The following is a 15,480-nucleotide window of genomic DNA, read 5'->3' on the forward strand; positions in this document are numbered from 1 at the left end:
CTGGGCGGGGTGCTGAGTGTAGGGCATCATGTCTGTTCCTCAACAGTGAGGTCTCGCCATGGTCTAATTCTCTAGGTTGATACCTTTGTTCAAAATCTGGTGTAACCGAAACCTCAAACCCATTGCATCGCATTCCAAACTGTGGCTGGCGGCGACATCGCACGGCGTCGCCTTCCAGCCCGCAGCCTTACAAGGTGTACATCTCGAATCGAGGAATGCTCCCGCTTGAGGCATGGTTCCTTCCAGGTTGCATTAAAGTTTTTGAGCCAATGGAAATTCAGACTGGCTTACCCAGCTGCGAACCGCCCCAAACGAACGCATTCCGCCCGCACAAGCTTGATCCATGATTCTATTGCAACAGACCCCGGTTCTGGTAGCGCGTTGCAACAAAAAAAAAGAAGGCACAATCAACGAAATCGGCCCACTTTATTTGGTAATCAGCCTGCAGTCTGAGCGAAACACCGCCCGCCTATTTAATGCCCAGACCCCCCACTACTTCTCTTCCCTTTTCAACTCACACTACAACTCCACATCCATCAATCCAGCACATCGCGGGTCATTCCATTTCCAACTTAACAACACTTCAACCCACTTTGATAATTTTTATCATCAACCACAATGGCCCGCACTAAGCAGACCGCTCGCAAGTCCACTGGTGGCAAGGCTCCTCGCAAGCAGCTTGCTTCCAAGGCTGCCCGCAAGTCGGCCCCGTCGACCGGCGGTGTCAAGAAGCCTCACCGTTACAAGCCCGGTACCGTCGCTCTCCGTGAGATTCGTCGCTACCAGAAGTCGACTGAGCTTCTCATTCGCAAGCTCCCCTTCCAGCGCCTGGTACGTTTTCAATCCAACCGATCGCGTCGCTGCGACCGATCAATCGCGCAATCCACACTGCAGTTTACTGACGCGTCATGCACTCCAGGTTCGCGAAATCGCCCAGGACTTCAAGTCCGACCTCCGCTTCCAGAGCTCCGCCATTGGCGCCCTCCAGGAGTCCGTCGAGTCTTACCTCGTCTCCCTCTTCGAGGACACCAACCTGTGCGCCATCCACGCCAAGCGTGTCACCATCCAGTCGGTAAGCCGCCACCTGCCTTCAGGCAACAGACACCATGAGTCATGCATCACATGCTAACAACCACTGCAGAAGGACATCCAGCTCGCTCGTCGCCTCCGTGGTGAGCGCAACTAAGCATGGTTGCTTGGGTCTTTGCTAGTTTGGGGGGTTCGCAGGTTATGACTTTCTCATTTGGGACGCGCTCTGGATGAAGGGGCTCATTCACGGGACAAGGGACGGCGTTTTATTGCGATGGGTTTTTGCTCTGGGGTTGTACATAAACGGCGGCAAACGGACTGCTGCGAATATCCACGTTGACTTCATGATCACGATAATCTGTGTCACTCGATTTCCTTTTGCTTTGTGTCCCCGGTGGCGGTGACCCTAACATGGCGAGCCGATTGCCCGCGCGACGCGTTTGACGCGATCAAAACACGACATCGCGACCCCGGCGGCCAACGGAGGCGAGTGGAGCCATACCCAGGTCATCGCAGCCCCCACAGACCTGACTTGGTTGGCACCAGGTGTTCATAACCACCCGCTTCCGCCATTCAACCGACACCCCGACGCTGGACAGTCGCCCGATGACATGGAAGTCGTATGAATCATCTTGACACCTCTTCATATACCACACACTCAATCTACATCACCTCCACCGCCATCACCACGACGCCATCACCCCCCCACCTCGTCAAAGCAGCGCCTTCCACCCACTCCCACTCCCCTTCCCTTCCGCACCAGGACTAGGCCTCGCCAGCCCCAGAAACTGCGCCACCTGGCCCAGGTGGTCCACCCCGAAGAACCCTTCGCTCTCGCCCGCGCTGTTGGTGCAGTACACCCAGGGGAGACCGAACGCGCCGGCGGCGAAGGCCGCGTCGGTGTTGGTGGTGAGGGCGGTTTTGGCGGGGGGGGTTGTGGATGTTGTGAGGACTATGGGTTTATTAATTGATGGGGTTGGTGGGTTGAGTTCGGTGGGGGGGGGAGGAGGGGAGCGATGGGTGGGGAGGTGGGTGAGGTAGGGGGGAGAGAAGGGGTTGGGAAGGGAGTCGCCGTCATGGGGTGGTGGATGGTTGCTGGGAGGGTGAGCTGACTGGGGGAGGAGCCATCTCACGGGGGGCGGGGTTGAGGGAGTTGTTGAGAGGCATGCTGCCTGGGCTGAGGTGACTGCGCAGCCGCGTGGAAGTGTTGAGAAGAGAGGGGGTGCTGAGGAGATTGACGACGGGCAAGGCAAGGCACCAAGCCAGACACCACACCAACCCTCTCAACAGAAAGAAGGGGAAAAAAAAAGGACACTCACTCTCCTCCGCCTCCTTCTCCCCAAACAACCCCACCATCGTCGCCCTCAACACCTCCGGCTTATGCGTCGCGGCCGCGTGCTCCCAGTACTGCGAAAAGAACTCGTCGAGCGCCTTGGTCAGACGCGGCTGCTTCCCGTCGGCGGCGGCGGCATCCGACTCGGCGAGGCCGCACAGGGCGCGCATGATGGGCAGCGTGTTGGCCGGGAAGTCGGGCGGCAGGCCGGGGGTCATGGGCACCGAGAAGTGCCGCGCCCACCGCAGGCGTTCCGTGTTGATCCAGGTGTCCTTGTCTGTGTAGGTATTGTGTGTTAGTCACTGGCTGCTGTGTGGGAGAAGATGAGACGTACTCTTGATCTTGATGGGGGCGGTGTTGCCACACTGTGGAAAGACGGGAGTAGTTGGTTAGTTTCAGTTCGAATTCAGCCTTTAATGACCGAGGTGATCAGGAGATAGACACCTTGTGCATCAGCCCGCCGAGGAAGATGGGCACGTAGGTGATGTCGCAGCCCTTGAAAACCTCATCGTGCTGTCTTTGTTGTCAGTTTGAAGCCGCCAAGATGTACAGTATTATTCGGGTTTAAACATACCCTGAGAATGTAATACGCCAGATACGCAAACGGACTAACAGTGTCGACGTAGAGTGTGATTTTGGGCGCGGCCATCTTTGCGGTGGCGAATTGTACTGAGTTTTTGAGTGTGGACGATAGACGAATGCGGGTTGCTGAGTGTCAGAATTTGCCACAGATGGTGATTGTAGGTAGGGTATAAGTAGTCGACGATATTGCCATAAGTGTTGTGAGTGTTGTATTAGAACAAAGATGGTTGGGGATGAAGACAGAGTTGATAACTAATCACTTCCGGTCCACAACCTGGAGACCACGCCAAACTCAAATGTTGTACGCCCCGGGAAAGACAGGGATGCAGGACTAGCAATTCAACACCTCAACAAAACAGAAACCACCACCAAATGGGGGATGTTGTCCGAGATGCACCTCTGTTTATACCCACGTGTATCCTTATCCTGCAGACCCAACACCGAAGAAGCGAGCCGAGGGATCGGGTCGACGGCAATGCAATGCTAACCCCGCATCCAGATTGTGGGGTACATGGACATGTCTACACTAGAACGGAGCGATGGAATGCCACAAGCCAAATCCTGGATTCACTACCGTACTGCCCCGTACATAAACGTAGCCGTACATACTTCAACTCACAGCTGCCTCCGTACCTACACCGGCACGCTTCCCTGCCCAATATCTATGCACCATCCCGGGATTCCTCACAGCGTCTCCTACCCTACCCTCACCTCCAAAAGCCGCCTAAAAGGCAGCAATGCTGTGTTCCGTCGGGAGTTTGGTGAGTACATCAAACGAGCCCGTGCCGACCGTGCCGAGCTTGCCAACGACCAGCCTGCTGGATGGCGTGGCGAGGCTGTCCCAGTCGCCGTCGAGGACCGCGTCCTTGAGGAAGCCGACCGTGGTTTCTGTTGCACAGCGTTAGCATTGTTACGCAGAGTCCGGAAGGAGATCGTTCTAGGCTTACCGTAGCTCATCTTCGTAAAGGGGCTGACGTTGCCCGTCAGGCCGATACGGTTGAAGGCCGAGAAGCCGCCATTTCTACACGCGACAGTTAGTGATACGCAGTATGAGAAGCAAGATATTAGAAGCACCCACCTGGTCATGTAATCGGCAATGAGGTTCAGATGGCGGGGATCGACCGCGATACCGTGACCGGCGAAGACGCCGCTGAGTTCCGCGACGATATTGCTCCGGCACGCCTCCACACCGTACACCTCCAGCACCTGCGCGATATCGTTGGTTGATATCCTGTTGGGGTTGATGTAGTCGCCGTACTGCTGCATGGCCCGGAGGTTGGCGCCGTCGGTGTGCACGAGCATCTCGACCATGCGCTCTTCGCCCGTGGCCTCGTCCTTCCTCTTCTTCGGCTCAAACGCCGCGTTTCCGATACGGTGGATCTGCTGGATGACCGACTTCTTGACCGCCTCCTGCACCAGGCTGAGCATCAAGATCTTGGGGATTGACGCGTCGAACTCGAGCGTGAAATCGACCCATTCTCCGCCCGCCTCGTCGCATCGGAACCGCGCCACGTGCTCGTTTTTGCTCTTGATGCGCGCCTCGCGCGACCGCGACCGCTCCTCGTCCGTCTTGTCGCCCAGTCCATCCTCGGGCTCAGGGCTGCCGCCGTACGCCTCGTCGACAAAGTCAAGCCGTTCCTCGCCCTCCTCGACATCGTCCGTCTCCCGTTGGAGTTGGTTCTGAATCTCGTCATCCTCATCGTCGTTCGGCCCGTACGAGACCGCCTCGGACCGGTTCGCCCTCTGCTTGGCGCTCGTGGCGTCGTCATCCCCTTCGTCGTTATCGTCATCATCATCTCCAGCTGTGGCCCTTTCTGAAGCGGGGGGCGCCGTTTCCACGACGCCGGACTTGACACCGACTTCGGGCGTAGCCGCGCTCTTGGACTTTTGCTTCTTCTTGATTTCTTTCCTGGTGAGCAGAGAGAGCAGCGGGATGAACTTGCGCTCCACTGTGTTGAGCACGTCGGGGATGTTAATAGCATACATGCCGGCGTAGTCGTTGGCCTCGAAGAACCGCAGCCGGATCTCGAACGACTTGGCCAGCGCGTATCCAATACCGCGGCCAACGCGCTCGCGGACAACCGCCTCCTTGGTGACGTGCGCAAGCGGGAGCACGCTGATGGACTTGGCGAACTGCTCGCCATCTAGCTCCGAGAGCTCCTCGTTGAGCACAAGGGTCATGGACGGCGTCGAGATCTTGGAACTAGCCGTCATCAAGATTTCGCGGAGACGCGGGATACCCAGCGTCACGTTCTTGGCCGAGTGACCTGCCAAATGGAACGTGTTCAGTGTCATTTGTGTGGATGGTTCTCCAACAGACTGGCCGGCGACGATACCAACCGCCTCGCCAGGCTCGACCAAGGACCGAATGTACTTGGCCGCCAGGATCTTCTCGGCCGTCTTGCGAGCGATTTGGCCCTTTTGGCTGTCTGAACCCTTCTTCTCCTTGATCAGCCCGTCCTTGTTCGTCTTGACGTAATCCATCATCTTGCTGTAGAACTTCTCCGATGTCGCAAACGCAAAGGCGGTGGGGTCAACCTCCGATGACACCGGGTCGAGTGGGCTGCGGGTGCTGCTGGACCGGATGGCGCTCTTCATCCGCTTCATGATTTCGTCCCTGTGCTCAAATAGAGCCTGGGTGCCGGGCTCATGATACCTAATCTGCGGCAACTGGGAGTCGAGGTTGCGGAGGACAAACTCGAAATCATTGAGGTACTTTTGTTTCCCAATGTCGATGCCATCTTCACCGAAGAGGAACTGCACAACGGTGCCGTCCGAGTCTCGGACTGACGAATCGTACGAGACCCTTAGACCCTCCATGCCCTTGATCAAACATCTCTGGAGGTAGCCGGAGCGGGATGTCTTGACGGCCGTATCGATTAGACCTTCGCGACCGGCCATGTGATGGAAGTAGTACTCCTGCGGGCGAATACCCGTCAAGAAGCGTTGGACAATATAACCACCTGCCCTCACATCGGTGTCGTAGGGTTTGAAGCTGGGTAGGGTCTTGCCGCTCACCATGACAGGTACACGGCGGCCTTCCAGAACTTGCTGACCCAGGTTGCACGAGATCAGGTTGGCGTTGACGGGACTACCCTTGGCACCGGAAGTTGTCATAGACTGCATGTGGTTCTTCGGGAACTGCTTCTCGAGACCAGCAGGCAGACACAGCCTGGTGATTTCGGTTGAGAGCTTGGCGCATTCCTGACTGGTAAGCAACTCGAGGCCTTCCTGCTTCTTGTCGTCTCTGTGCACTTCCTCGAGACGCTCCAGAAGCAAGGGATCGTCCTTGGTCGGCTTCTGTTCGCCGAGCGAAACATACTTGGCTGCTACCTCGATACCGATATTTACCGCGGCCTTGATAGTTTCCTTGCGATTCTTCTCTCCCTGCGGCGTCATACGGAGATCGTCCATACCGCATGTGAAGGCGACCATGGCCAAGTATCGGGTTAATAGCCGGCCTATGCTGCTGAGCAGTTTCCCTGCAACCGATGGCCCGTAAACCTCATGCACCGCGTGGACGAACCCCCCATCGCTTGGACCCAGCTGGGACTTGTCGAGGATGCCGCTGATGAAGTCACCGTCGCGGAACATCACCTGGCCCTCCTCGGAGTCCTCTCCCCAGCTACGGCTCTTGACCTTAGCAGATCCGTTCATCCACAGATCACCGCAGTCTGCGGGTCTGATGTTCTTCAGGATCGTTGTGATAACCTGCTTACCCGTCCAACGGGGCGCCGGTTTGATGATCGCCGGGGGCACGAGCTCAATCTTGTCGCCTGTAATGTGGCCGCTCTCTGGCCGGAGGGCGGCGTAGATGAGTTGTTGATAAGCTCCTTGATCGAGGAAGACGTCCTTGTTGCATAGCTCCACTGAAACGGACAAATGGTCCTGGATCAAACCACGCAGGGGGCTGCCGGCTGTCCCCGAGATATACTGGTGATCGGTATCGGCGAGTTGAAGCGCTTCGGCACGCGCAACCTCGTTCTGCGGAAAGTGCATGTTCATCTCGTCTCCGTCAAAATCGGCATTGTAGGTGTTGCAGTTGGCGTAGTGCATGCGAATGGTCTTTTCCCCGGGCAGGACGCGGACTCTGTGACCCATGATGGAGGGCTTGTGGAGTGTCGGCTGCCGGTTCATCAAAACCACATCACCGTTGGTCAAATGCCGGTGTACCTTCTTATTCCGCTGGCCACTGAAGTTGTTTCCGGTCGGAGCAAGAAGTTGGTTGGCGAGCGAGACACGATCCTCGAGAGACTTTGCCCGCAGGTTAACAATCTGGCCGTTCTCATTCTCGATCGCCGCAGCACCAGGCCATTTGTCTGAGTTCGTTAGTATTGTAGACCTCAAACAGCAGCCCGTTGCGACTTACCAACACCATTGATAACAGCTTGCCTGGTTGATTTCGTTAGCATGCTAAATAATCACAAGACGTACCCGGAATGACTTACTGAAGATCCTTGAAGTTGTGGCTCGTCACCGGCTCAGGGTATGTGAGTTTTCTGGCGAAAACAGGGGGGACGCCGATTTCGTTGGTCTCAATATTAGGGTCAGGAGAGATAACACTTCTGGCAGCGAAGTTGACACGCTTGCCCATCATGTTCTTCCGGAACAGGCCTTCTTTCTTCTCCAGCTTCTGCTTGATACCTTCCTCGTTTCGCTTGGCGGCGGCACCCTGAACCGGGTTCTTGTCCCGGTCAATGAGCGAATTGACGGCATCCTGTAGTTCTGTCCATGCCTGGTATAGAGAGCTCATATCCCTTGTCCTCCTGCCCTCGTCCACAATGCCCTCCTTAGTTTGGCCGCTAATTTCTCGTGAGATCTGTGCCACAAGTGAAGCGCTCCTAAGAATTAGCTTGTAAAGGCTGTTTTGCTGAGCTTCGGAGATCTGGGAGTCTCCCATGCGAGCCTCTGGGCGGTAGCGATTGGGGGGAACCAAAAGCGTCGACACAAAGAACATATCGGCGGAGAGCGGCTTGGAGTTCCTGGGCCGAGGTTTTGAGTTATATAGGAGGGAGAGGATCTCCTGCTCCTGTTCGAATAGCAGCTCAAGGCGCTTATGGACTTCCATAGTGCTGAGGTACCTCTGCGCGGGCCTGACTGATTCCGGCTTTGCTCGTTTCGCTTTAGGCGGGCCGTCCGCCATGATTACATCCCCATTTTCGTCGAGCTCCTCGCCATCGCCTTCACTCTCACCCTCACCCTCGCTGCCCTGTGACCCGAACGACGCCTCTGATGCCGAGTCGACGTCGGCGACGCCCTCGTCACGGCTGTGTTTCTTAGGTTTTCGGCCGAGGGCAAGTGCGTCAGTTCGCTTCCTTCCGGCTTGCGCCATGGCCGCCCTTTCCTTTTGGCTCAGGTCGCGCTCGAAAATTTTAACCCAGCGGTCCTTGCGATAGACAGGTGAAATGCCGTCACAGCTTCTGCACCGCTTTTCCTTGACCATCATGGCAAGGAACTCTTTAACGAGGGCTCGCCTCAATTCTGCCGCACCCTCGTGCTTGCCTTTCCTGATGTCGCCAATGTTGACCTTGAGCCTGTGATCCCGCAAGACTTGCCGAACGTATGTCTCCCTGGCGCGCATGGTGCCGTCATGAAGATTGCCCCCCTCCTCTTCCGCCTCATCCTGCTCAGGGTTCGGAACATCGGACAACGTGAGATTCCTGAGTTGCTCCCCGAGGTCGCTGACGGAGAACGATTCGATCATGTGCGCCTCGTGAATGAGACCGACCTGCAACAGGCGGAACATGCAGGTGTACTTGTGGATCTCATGACGCGGCAGGCGGAATCGGTGGCAGTAAACACACTGAGCTCGGAGGAGTCGGTAGGCCTGGTCCATGAAGACCGGGTGGTAGACGGGCACCGGAAGTTCGATGTGACCCGGATGCCCCGGGCACTGGGCCTGGTTCAGGTTGCATGTCCGGCACCTACACATGATGTTGTTAGTCCCATCCCCCCGTTTGCACCTCGTCTGGGGCCGAGAGAGCGCGTTTGGTGGCGGGCTTACAGAGCGTCACCCCATGACCCAAGAGCAGGGTCGTAAAGACCGCCAGGTATCGGATTGAGAAGGTTGTCAAAGGTGCTATCATTCTCGATTCGCTTAACAGAAATAGAACGGATCTCTTCGGCAGTGAGAAAGGTGAACTCGACGCTCTCTAGCGACGAGCCCACGGGTTGTGCGATATTCATGCTGGCCAAGCGGAGGGAGAATCGGCTTATTGATGTCGCATTGCCGTATGGCCGTCGCTACAAACAGATTGCCGACTTTAAGGCAGGTTTGCGAAGTCAAGTCGACGGCAACAAACGGCTTCTCTCTCGAAATCGCAGCCTTTCGAGTCGGTGATTGGTGGGGATTTGGAAACGAAGCTTCAGGGAGAATATTTTTTGGCGGTCGGACTCGGCAGAACCCCACCAGCTATGCGGTGTGGGGAACTCAGCAGCGCTCAGCTGGCGTCTGTGCTTCTAAACATCGGGCTTGGCACCATCGCTAAGTAAAGCCAAGCTGCATTGTTACAGGCAGTTTAAGTTAATCCTGCAGCGTTTGAGGTCTCGTGTCGCGTCATCTCCCAACTCACAGACATCAGTTGCGCACCAACAATATAGCATCTCGATAACCATCGCACCATTCTTTCTCGCACCGACGAGTCCAGTCCGCAGAAAAAGGCCAGCGCGTGCTTTGACGATGGATCGAAACCAGCAGCAACATGGCGGATTGGGCCCCCGCCATGACTCGGCTTCGAGAATCCAGAAGCCCGAATCGGCTGCCGACCGCATGGCTGCTCTGAAAGCCCGTGTTGCAGCCGCCGTTGGCGGTGCGAAGGCTAAGGGTGGCCTCAATACCCCCCTACATCCCGCTCTCGCCGACCTCAATGCCCCGGTCAAGACGAGCGACTCCCTTGGAGCATCCTTGGGTCAACGCTCGACACCAGATGCTGGCAAACCCGCCAGGGGGAAGCCGTTGGGTTTCTCGGCAACACAAGATGGCACACGGACGAACCCATATCTCGTTACCAGCAGCAATGTGCCGACGGGCAGGGCGAGGGAACCGAGACAGCTCATCTTCAACCAGAAGGGCAAATACATCCATCAGGCCAACGCGCTTCGAAGACAGGCTGCGCTCGAGGACATGAAGAGGAGGATTGCTGAACAAGCTCGCAAAGCCGGGTTGGAGGAGGACCGGGCAGTGGAGAAGGCGTTTGTGGTTGAAGCGCCCCCTGAGCTAGAGTGGTGGGACGAGGGACTCATTGACGGGAAAGATTACAGCAACATCCCGCAATCCCTCAAGATTACGACGCCGGATAGTATTGTCACGCTATACATCCAGCACCCCGTCGCGATCGAGCCGCCACAAGACAAGCTGGCGCCGGCGCCCAAGCCCATGTACCTGACACCCAAAGAACAGCAAAAGCTCCGGCGGCAGAGGCGCATGATGGAACTCAAAGAGAAGCAAGCCAAGATCAGATTAGGCCTCGAGCCAGCCCCGCCGCCGAAAGTCAAGAAATCCAACCTGATGCGCGTCCTCGGTGAAGAAGCTGTAAAGGATCCGACGGCCGTCGAGGCGCGTGTCAACCGCGAAATCGCCGCCCGCTTCGACAAGCACATGCAAGCCAACGAGGAGCGCAAACTGAGCAAGGAGGACAGGCACGAGAAGCTGGCTGCGAACCAGGCCAAAGACGCGGCCAAGGGTATCCACGTGGTCGTGTTCAAGATCGGCAGCCTCGCCAATGGGCAACACCGCTACAAGATCAACATCAACGCTACGCAGAACGGCCTCAGTGGCGTGTGCATCATGCACCCCAAGTTCAGCCTCGTCATCGTCGAGGGCGGCGAGCACAGCGTCAACAACTACAAGAAGCTCATGCTCCGCCGCATCGACTGGAGCGAGTCGCTGCCGTCACGTGAGAAAGACGCCGCCGCTGCCGTTGCGGCGGGAGGGGGCCAGGGCGCCGCGGTACGGGAGTGGCTCAAAGGGGAGGACGAGAACGGCCAACTAAAGGACTTGTCGGCGAACAAGTGCGTGCTGGTTTTCGAGGGCGAAAGCAAGGCTCCCGCGTTCAAGAAGTGGGGTAGCAAGGTGTGCGAGACAGATGGGGAGGCGAGGGAGTTCCTTTCCCACAGGAAGATGGACAACTTTTGGACCCAGGCCAAGAATACCCCGATGTGAGGGCTGCTGGTGTGGACGATCGGCGGAGACAGCTACAGGCAGCCATGCCATAGACCTGTTTCAACGGTACATCATTTGGAAACCCCCCGCCAGAAAATGCAATATCTACCTTATTTTGCGCTGCAACCATCTCCATATTGTTGTGACAGGGTCCTTTCGAGATACTGTGCTGCGTCCAGCGGATGGTAGTGGTGGGGCAAGCAGCAGCCCATCCCTCCCTCCCTCCTTTACGGGGCACGAAACGAGCGAACGAACCAAACGGCAGGATCCCGCCGTTGATCCCTCCGTGCCACACCCGGCATCATTCATATCTCCGTCTCGATCCTTCCACAGGTCCCAGACGCGACCTCGTGCTACCTTCGCTTGCTTGGAACCCCCCCCCTCCCCCCCCCCCCCGGCTTTCCCTTCACCAACCCCCTTGGTCCGAAACACAACACAAGTCCCTTGCCTCACCTAGGTTTCGGGGTGTACACAACCCATTCCCCGTCCCGAAGAACCCGCCGGTTTGTTCTCCGCGGCCAGGACGTGGTGCCTCGGCCCTGTCTCGCCTACCTTCGCCGCGCCCGCCCGGCTACGCCGTGGGGTTTGTTTGGCCCGTGCTCGTCTGGGCCGCTTAGATATATTGGGGTGGAACGGGATTGCCGAGACGGAACGCTGGTTGTGTTTGTGTAGACGAGGTGTGGTGGTGGTCGGTGTTTTGCTCGGTGGTGATGTTAGATGTCGTGACTCTAGATATGCATGGGATGGGATGAATTGGTGGACTGGTTTGTGGGGCGGTAGTACGCCTGGAATAGGATAAAGGGAAATGCGTTGAAAGGGAAATACTAAGTAGATAGTAGATATCTTGCCTCGATTTTGCTAGGATCCTTTTTTTGCGTCACAGCAAAGCCGCTCTTGCGCTTGACCCCCTTCCCCCGTACAAAGCGTTGTTGTCCGGGGGATTAATTCTCGGACCTTCTCCTCCGCATAGAACAGCAACATGTGGGCATGGGGCATGTAGTCGCGAAAGAGCGAGGAGAATAGGGCCGTGGTCACTGCTGCAGCACTGAGGTAACAGACCCGACTGGGTGTCTCTCTCCTTCGACCACACTAAGGATTCTTCTCGTCTACTGAAGCAGTCAATAAACAACAGCCTCCCTCCTTGTCCCTTACAAGCAACACATCAAACACGACAGGTGAACGTTTACTCAACCTTGCCACGTCCCAGCATGATTCGACTAACAAGTATCCCCCCGACGTAGCATGATCACCACCGGAGGTATCAGTGCATACCATCGGTCGATCCGTCAAACGTTGATTTTAGCTAGTCCCTGCTGCCCGACGCCCCTTTTTGCAACTTACGCCTTTGTTATCCCCCCCTTCCCTCCCCCCACGCCCCCAGAGGACCACAACCCCCCACTCAGGCATGCGGCCTTCCCTATCTCTACGCGGGAGATGTACTATTACCAGATCCGGGAAGAAGACAACGGCCTCAGACAATTGGTGGGGAAACAACAACGGAAGCAGGCTGCTCCCAAAGAGGGAATTCGGCCGGGGCAAGACAGGGGGATATCGTCAGCGGAGTTCTGTCCGTTGACGTGCCAGAGGGCCAGAGGGCAGACGGAGGCCCGTCCGTCAACAAGATGATGGTACCACGCCAAGTCAGTGTGTCTGTTGTTGCACACGAAAAATTGCAGATAAGAACCTCGCATAGCCGTCCACCTCCGAAGTCACGATAGCCTCACACGCTGTGAAACCATGAAGTTGTTCACTCCCAACACGACGAGTCCTATGTACCTAGGTGTAGAGGTAGAGAGTCGACGCCGCCCGCCCTTCAATGGCAAATGAAGGTCACACATTGCCATCTCCCCTCCCACACCATGGAATCCTTCCAACGCCCCCCCTGGCCTCAATTTGCGGGGAGTGAAGGGCCAGGGGCGCAGGTGAGGACGGATGACGGCACAGCAACGGGAGGGACCGCTGAGGGAATATAGTCGTCTTGTTCGCATCGGCATGCAATACCACCTGTTGTTTTACATTGTCACCCGGGAGGGGAGGGGAGGGGAGGGAACCATTCGCCCCGACGAGGTCCGTTTGACAATTGAACGACGGAGCCGTCCCCGGCCGGAGTTACCTCACGTACATACAAAACATCACCGATTACTTGATCGGGCGCTCGCCTCGAGGCACGTCCGCTGCGAGACGACGTGCAAGCAGCTTGTTCCCCCAAGCGATTGCGACTTACAGTAGTCAGCCCATACATACGCAGACTCCACCTCCAGGCATATAGAGTGTAGCGAGTGCAACGCGGAGTTATGCGTAGTACTGGGGGGCGTGACCTGGGTGCGGCAAGGCAACATCAAGGCTGCAGGAGGTTCGGGGGGGGGGGAGGACAACGCCCCAAGACGCAGATGGCCGTATCCAAAGCAACGTGATGATTTGACAGGCCGAGTTACAACATGATAACGACTGGTAACTATGTGCGGAGGACCCAAGGCGGGACAGGGGAAGAAACGGCCACGGAGCCGGGGCCGCAAGGCGTGACAATGACAACCGCGCCTGCGGCAAATCCCAAACCCACCCCCCTCGCCTCCTCGCGCAACAACAACATCGATGGATGAGACGCGCGTCTGATGACCACCACCAACCAACAAGCCACACGACGGGCGATTCCGTGCGAGCGCGGAAATGTGAGACCTGGGGAGCAGAACGGCCCCCAGAAAGTCAATCCTACCCAGATAAACACGGTGGCGGCTAACCTGCACCTCAAGGGTGATGCCGGCCTCCTGCATGATCCTACACAGAGAGCAAGGAAATGGACCACGTTTCTCTTCCTTCGGCCTCTCGCCATTTCTACCCCCCTCATCTTGGCGACGCCACATGTATGCTCTTCCGGCATATGGAGGTGGAAAGAGGTGACAGGTGCAGGACAAGTGCTCGCAAGCAAGTCTGCTTCTTAACAACATCATGCGCAATCCACTTGCAAGAAAGACTGAATATGCAGCCACGAAGACACCGAGCGCTGACACCCCCGCCAACTCGGACTTCATCCGCTCGTTCCGTAGACTGATCACTGTCCAAAGACCGAGCAGTGTCCCGCCGTCACCAATGCCAGGGCTATCCAGTCCTTCGGACCGGTGACAAATGTTTCACCAATATAGTTAATCCGACCAGAAAGCTGCTCATAGTAATAAGGGTTACCGCATATGCCTAGCCTGTTGTTTTCGACCTCTGACAACGACAAGGAGGGTGGTCTTCCAGGATCTGGCCACTCGACTGCCGTGTTGTGTCAGAACTTAAAGTCTCACTAGCGCAACCACATCTTGTAGTGGATGGCAGAAGGGTGGGAGGGATTGGGGGCTGGAACTTTCCGCCGCGCTTCCAAAACCGATAGATTTTGAAGGGTGAGAGTGAGACGCGCCACCCTGCATGTGAGCTGCTTCTAACCAACTCTGCCGGGGACTTTAATCCTGGAAAAGTAGGATAGTTGAACAAGTGCCGGACATTTTCAATGCGTTTTCCGTCGATCTTATACCCTGCGTGTATGCGTCGTGCCCGGCCCGGTCCCGAGAACATCGGAGCCGGGCCCGGAGCAAGTGGCCCATTTCGCTTCGTCCCATTTCACACTGACGGCGAAGCACCAAGGGTTACCTCGCGAGACTAGTTACATCTGTACAGATCTGTAGTTAGCTAGTCTTGATAATGCCGAACTTGAACAGCCCTGAGCAAGCGCCCGTAGCGGCCGCGTCAGAAACGACCAACCGCATTCCCTCCACCCCACACGAATAGCGAGCGACCAACAACTGACTAGCCGCGACCCCATGGGCCGGCTGGCGAATATGCAGCCTGTCTGTCCCGCAACGGCGGATCGTCCGCTTGCGCTTCTTCGCGTGGCATGGCGTGGAGAGGACGCGCCTAACCGCCGCCGCAACGCCGCCGGCTGCTGTGCCGCCTGCCGGTCGGCGGGGTGCGACAGTGAGCAGGAACACGGCACGCGGATTGCGGAGAGCATGGAACATTTCTGGAACCACTACACTGCCTCCCTCTTTCTCTCCTATCCCTGGTAGAGAGAATCGCGTGGTGGAAGGGGTTCAAAGCGGCCGTTGGGGCGTGAAAAGCTAGCGTGGTATTGCGTCCAAGCGGAAGGGCTGGAAAAGGGAGAGTTCGTTCCCCGGAGCCAGGGTGGGTAGACTCAAAGCCTGGTTGGGCAGTTGGTGATCGACTGCGATAGTGCTTCGTAATAACGTGCGCCCGGCAATCAAAGCGGTGTTGTTTGGTCATTCCCTATGCACGATCCTTCCGCCCTGCCTCGGTCAGGATTTAGCCTGACTTGGGCCACGCCATCTCGTGCGCCAGCGCCAGCCAGCGGCAGATTTCGTTTTACACTAGGCTGGCC

General features: G+C 57.0%; 4 protein-coding genes across 4 annotated transcripts; 2 read left to right on the top strand and 2 right to left on the bottom strand.

Annotated features, from left to right (window-relative positions):
- The first annotated feature begins 460 nt into the window (after positions 1-460).
- F5144DRAFT_581889 (histone-fold-containing protein) lies at positions 461-1,393 on the top strand. Its single transcript, XM_066789453.1, has 3 exons — positions 461-831; positions 920-1,072; positions 1,142-1,393. The coding sequence occupies exons 1-3, from the start codon at positions 619-621 to the stop codon at positions 1,184-1,186; spliced, it is 411 nt and encodes a 136-aa protein (XP_066639645.1). The 5' UTR covers positions 461-618; the 3' UTR covers positions 1,187-1,393.
- F5144DRAFT_581890 (thioredoxin-like protein) lies at positions 1,394-3,396 on the bottom strand. The gene is made up of 5 exons (XM_066789454.1): positions 2,937-3,396; positions 2,807-2,875; positions 2,697-2,727; positions 2,349-2,639; positions 1,394-1,981 (listed from the first exon to the last, which is right to left on the bottom strand). Exons 1-5 carry the CDS (start codon positions 3,009-3,011, stop codon positions 1,743-1,745), a joined length of 705 nt encoding a protein of 234 aa, XP_066639646.1. The 5' UTR covers positions 3,012-3,396; the 3' UTR covers positions 1,394-1,742.
- Positions 3,397-9,306, bottom strand: F5144DRAFT_517534 (uncharacterized protein). The gene is made up of 6 exons (XM_066786644.1): positions 8,949-9,306; positions 7,393-8,868; positions 7,314-7,336; positions 4,023-7,263; positions 3,892-3,965; positions 3,397-3,832 (listed from the first exon to the last, which is right to left on the bottom strand). Exons 1-6 carry the CDS (start codon positions 9,128-9,130, stop codon positions 3,669-3,671), a joined length of 5,160 nt encoding a protein of 1,719 aa, XP_066639647.1. The 5' UTR covers positions 9,131-9,306; the 3' UTR covers positions 3,397-3,668.
- A 59-nt stretch (positions 9,307-9,365) lies between these two features.
- On the top strand, positions 9,366-11,196 carry F5144DRAFT_345159 (pre-mRNA processing factor 3-domain-containing protein). The gene has a single exon (XM_066784254.1). It carries the CDS (start codon positions 9,624-9,626, stop codon positions 11,103-11,105), a length of 1,482 nt encoding a protein of 493 aa, XP_066639648.1. The 5' UTR covers positions 9,366-9,623; the 3' UTR covers positions 11,106-11,196.
- The last annotated feature ends 4,284 nt before the right edge of the window (positions 11,197-15,480 follow it).

This window comes from Chaetomium tenue, assembly GCF_020726465.1.
Source record: "Chaetomium tenue strain MPI-SDFR-AT-0079 chromosome Unknown F5144scaffold_6, whole genome shotgun sequence".
NCBI lineage: Eukaryota > Fungi > Ascomycota > Sordariomycetes > Sordariales > Chaetomiaceae > Chaetomium > Chaetomium tenue.

Bases quoted from the DNA above. Each gene is read 5' to 3' on its own strand.
- F5144DRAFT_581889 (XM_066789453.1), top strand. From the start codon at position 619: ATGGCCCGCACTAAGCAGACCGCTCGCAAGTCCACTGGTGGCAAGGCT. The intron at 832-919 runs GTACGTTTTCAA...CATGCACTCCAG, and splicing joins AGCTCCCCTTCCAGCGCCTG to GTTCGCGAAATCGCCCAGGA. The intron at 1,073-1,141 runs GTAAGCCGCCAC...CAACCACTGCAG, and splicing joins AGCGTGTCACCATCCAGTCG to AAGGACATCCAGCTCGCTCG.
- F5144DRAFT_581890 (XM_066789454.1), bottom strand. From the start codon at position 3,011: ATGGCCGCGCCCAAAATCACACTCTACGTCGACACTGTTAGTCCGTTT. The intron at 2,728-2,806 runs GTGTCTATCTCC...GTCTTTCCACAG, and splicing joins TCGGCGGGCTGATGCACAAG to TGTGGCAACACCGCCCCCAT. The intron at 1,982-2,348 runs GTGAGTGTCCTT...ATAAACCCATAG, and splicing joins GGAGAAGGAGGCGGAGGAGA to TCCTCACAACATCCACAACC.
- F5144DRAFT_517534 (XM_066786644.1), bottom strand. From the start codon at position 9,130: ATGAATATCGCACAACCCGTGGGCTCGTCGCTAGAGAGCGTCGAGTTC. The intron at 8,869-8,948 runs GTAAGCCCGCCA...CATCATGTGTAG, and splicing joins GGGTCATGGGGTGACGCTCT to GTGCCGGACATGCAACCTGA. The intron at 3,833-3,891 runs GTAAGCCTAGAA...GCTGTGCAACAG, and splicing joins CTTTACGAAGATGAGCTACG to AAACCACGGTCGGCTTCCTC.
- F5144DRAFT_345159 (XM_066784254.1), top strand. From the start codon at position 9,624: ATGGATCGAAACCAGCAGCAACATGGCGGATTGGGCCCCCGCCATGAC.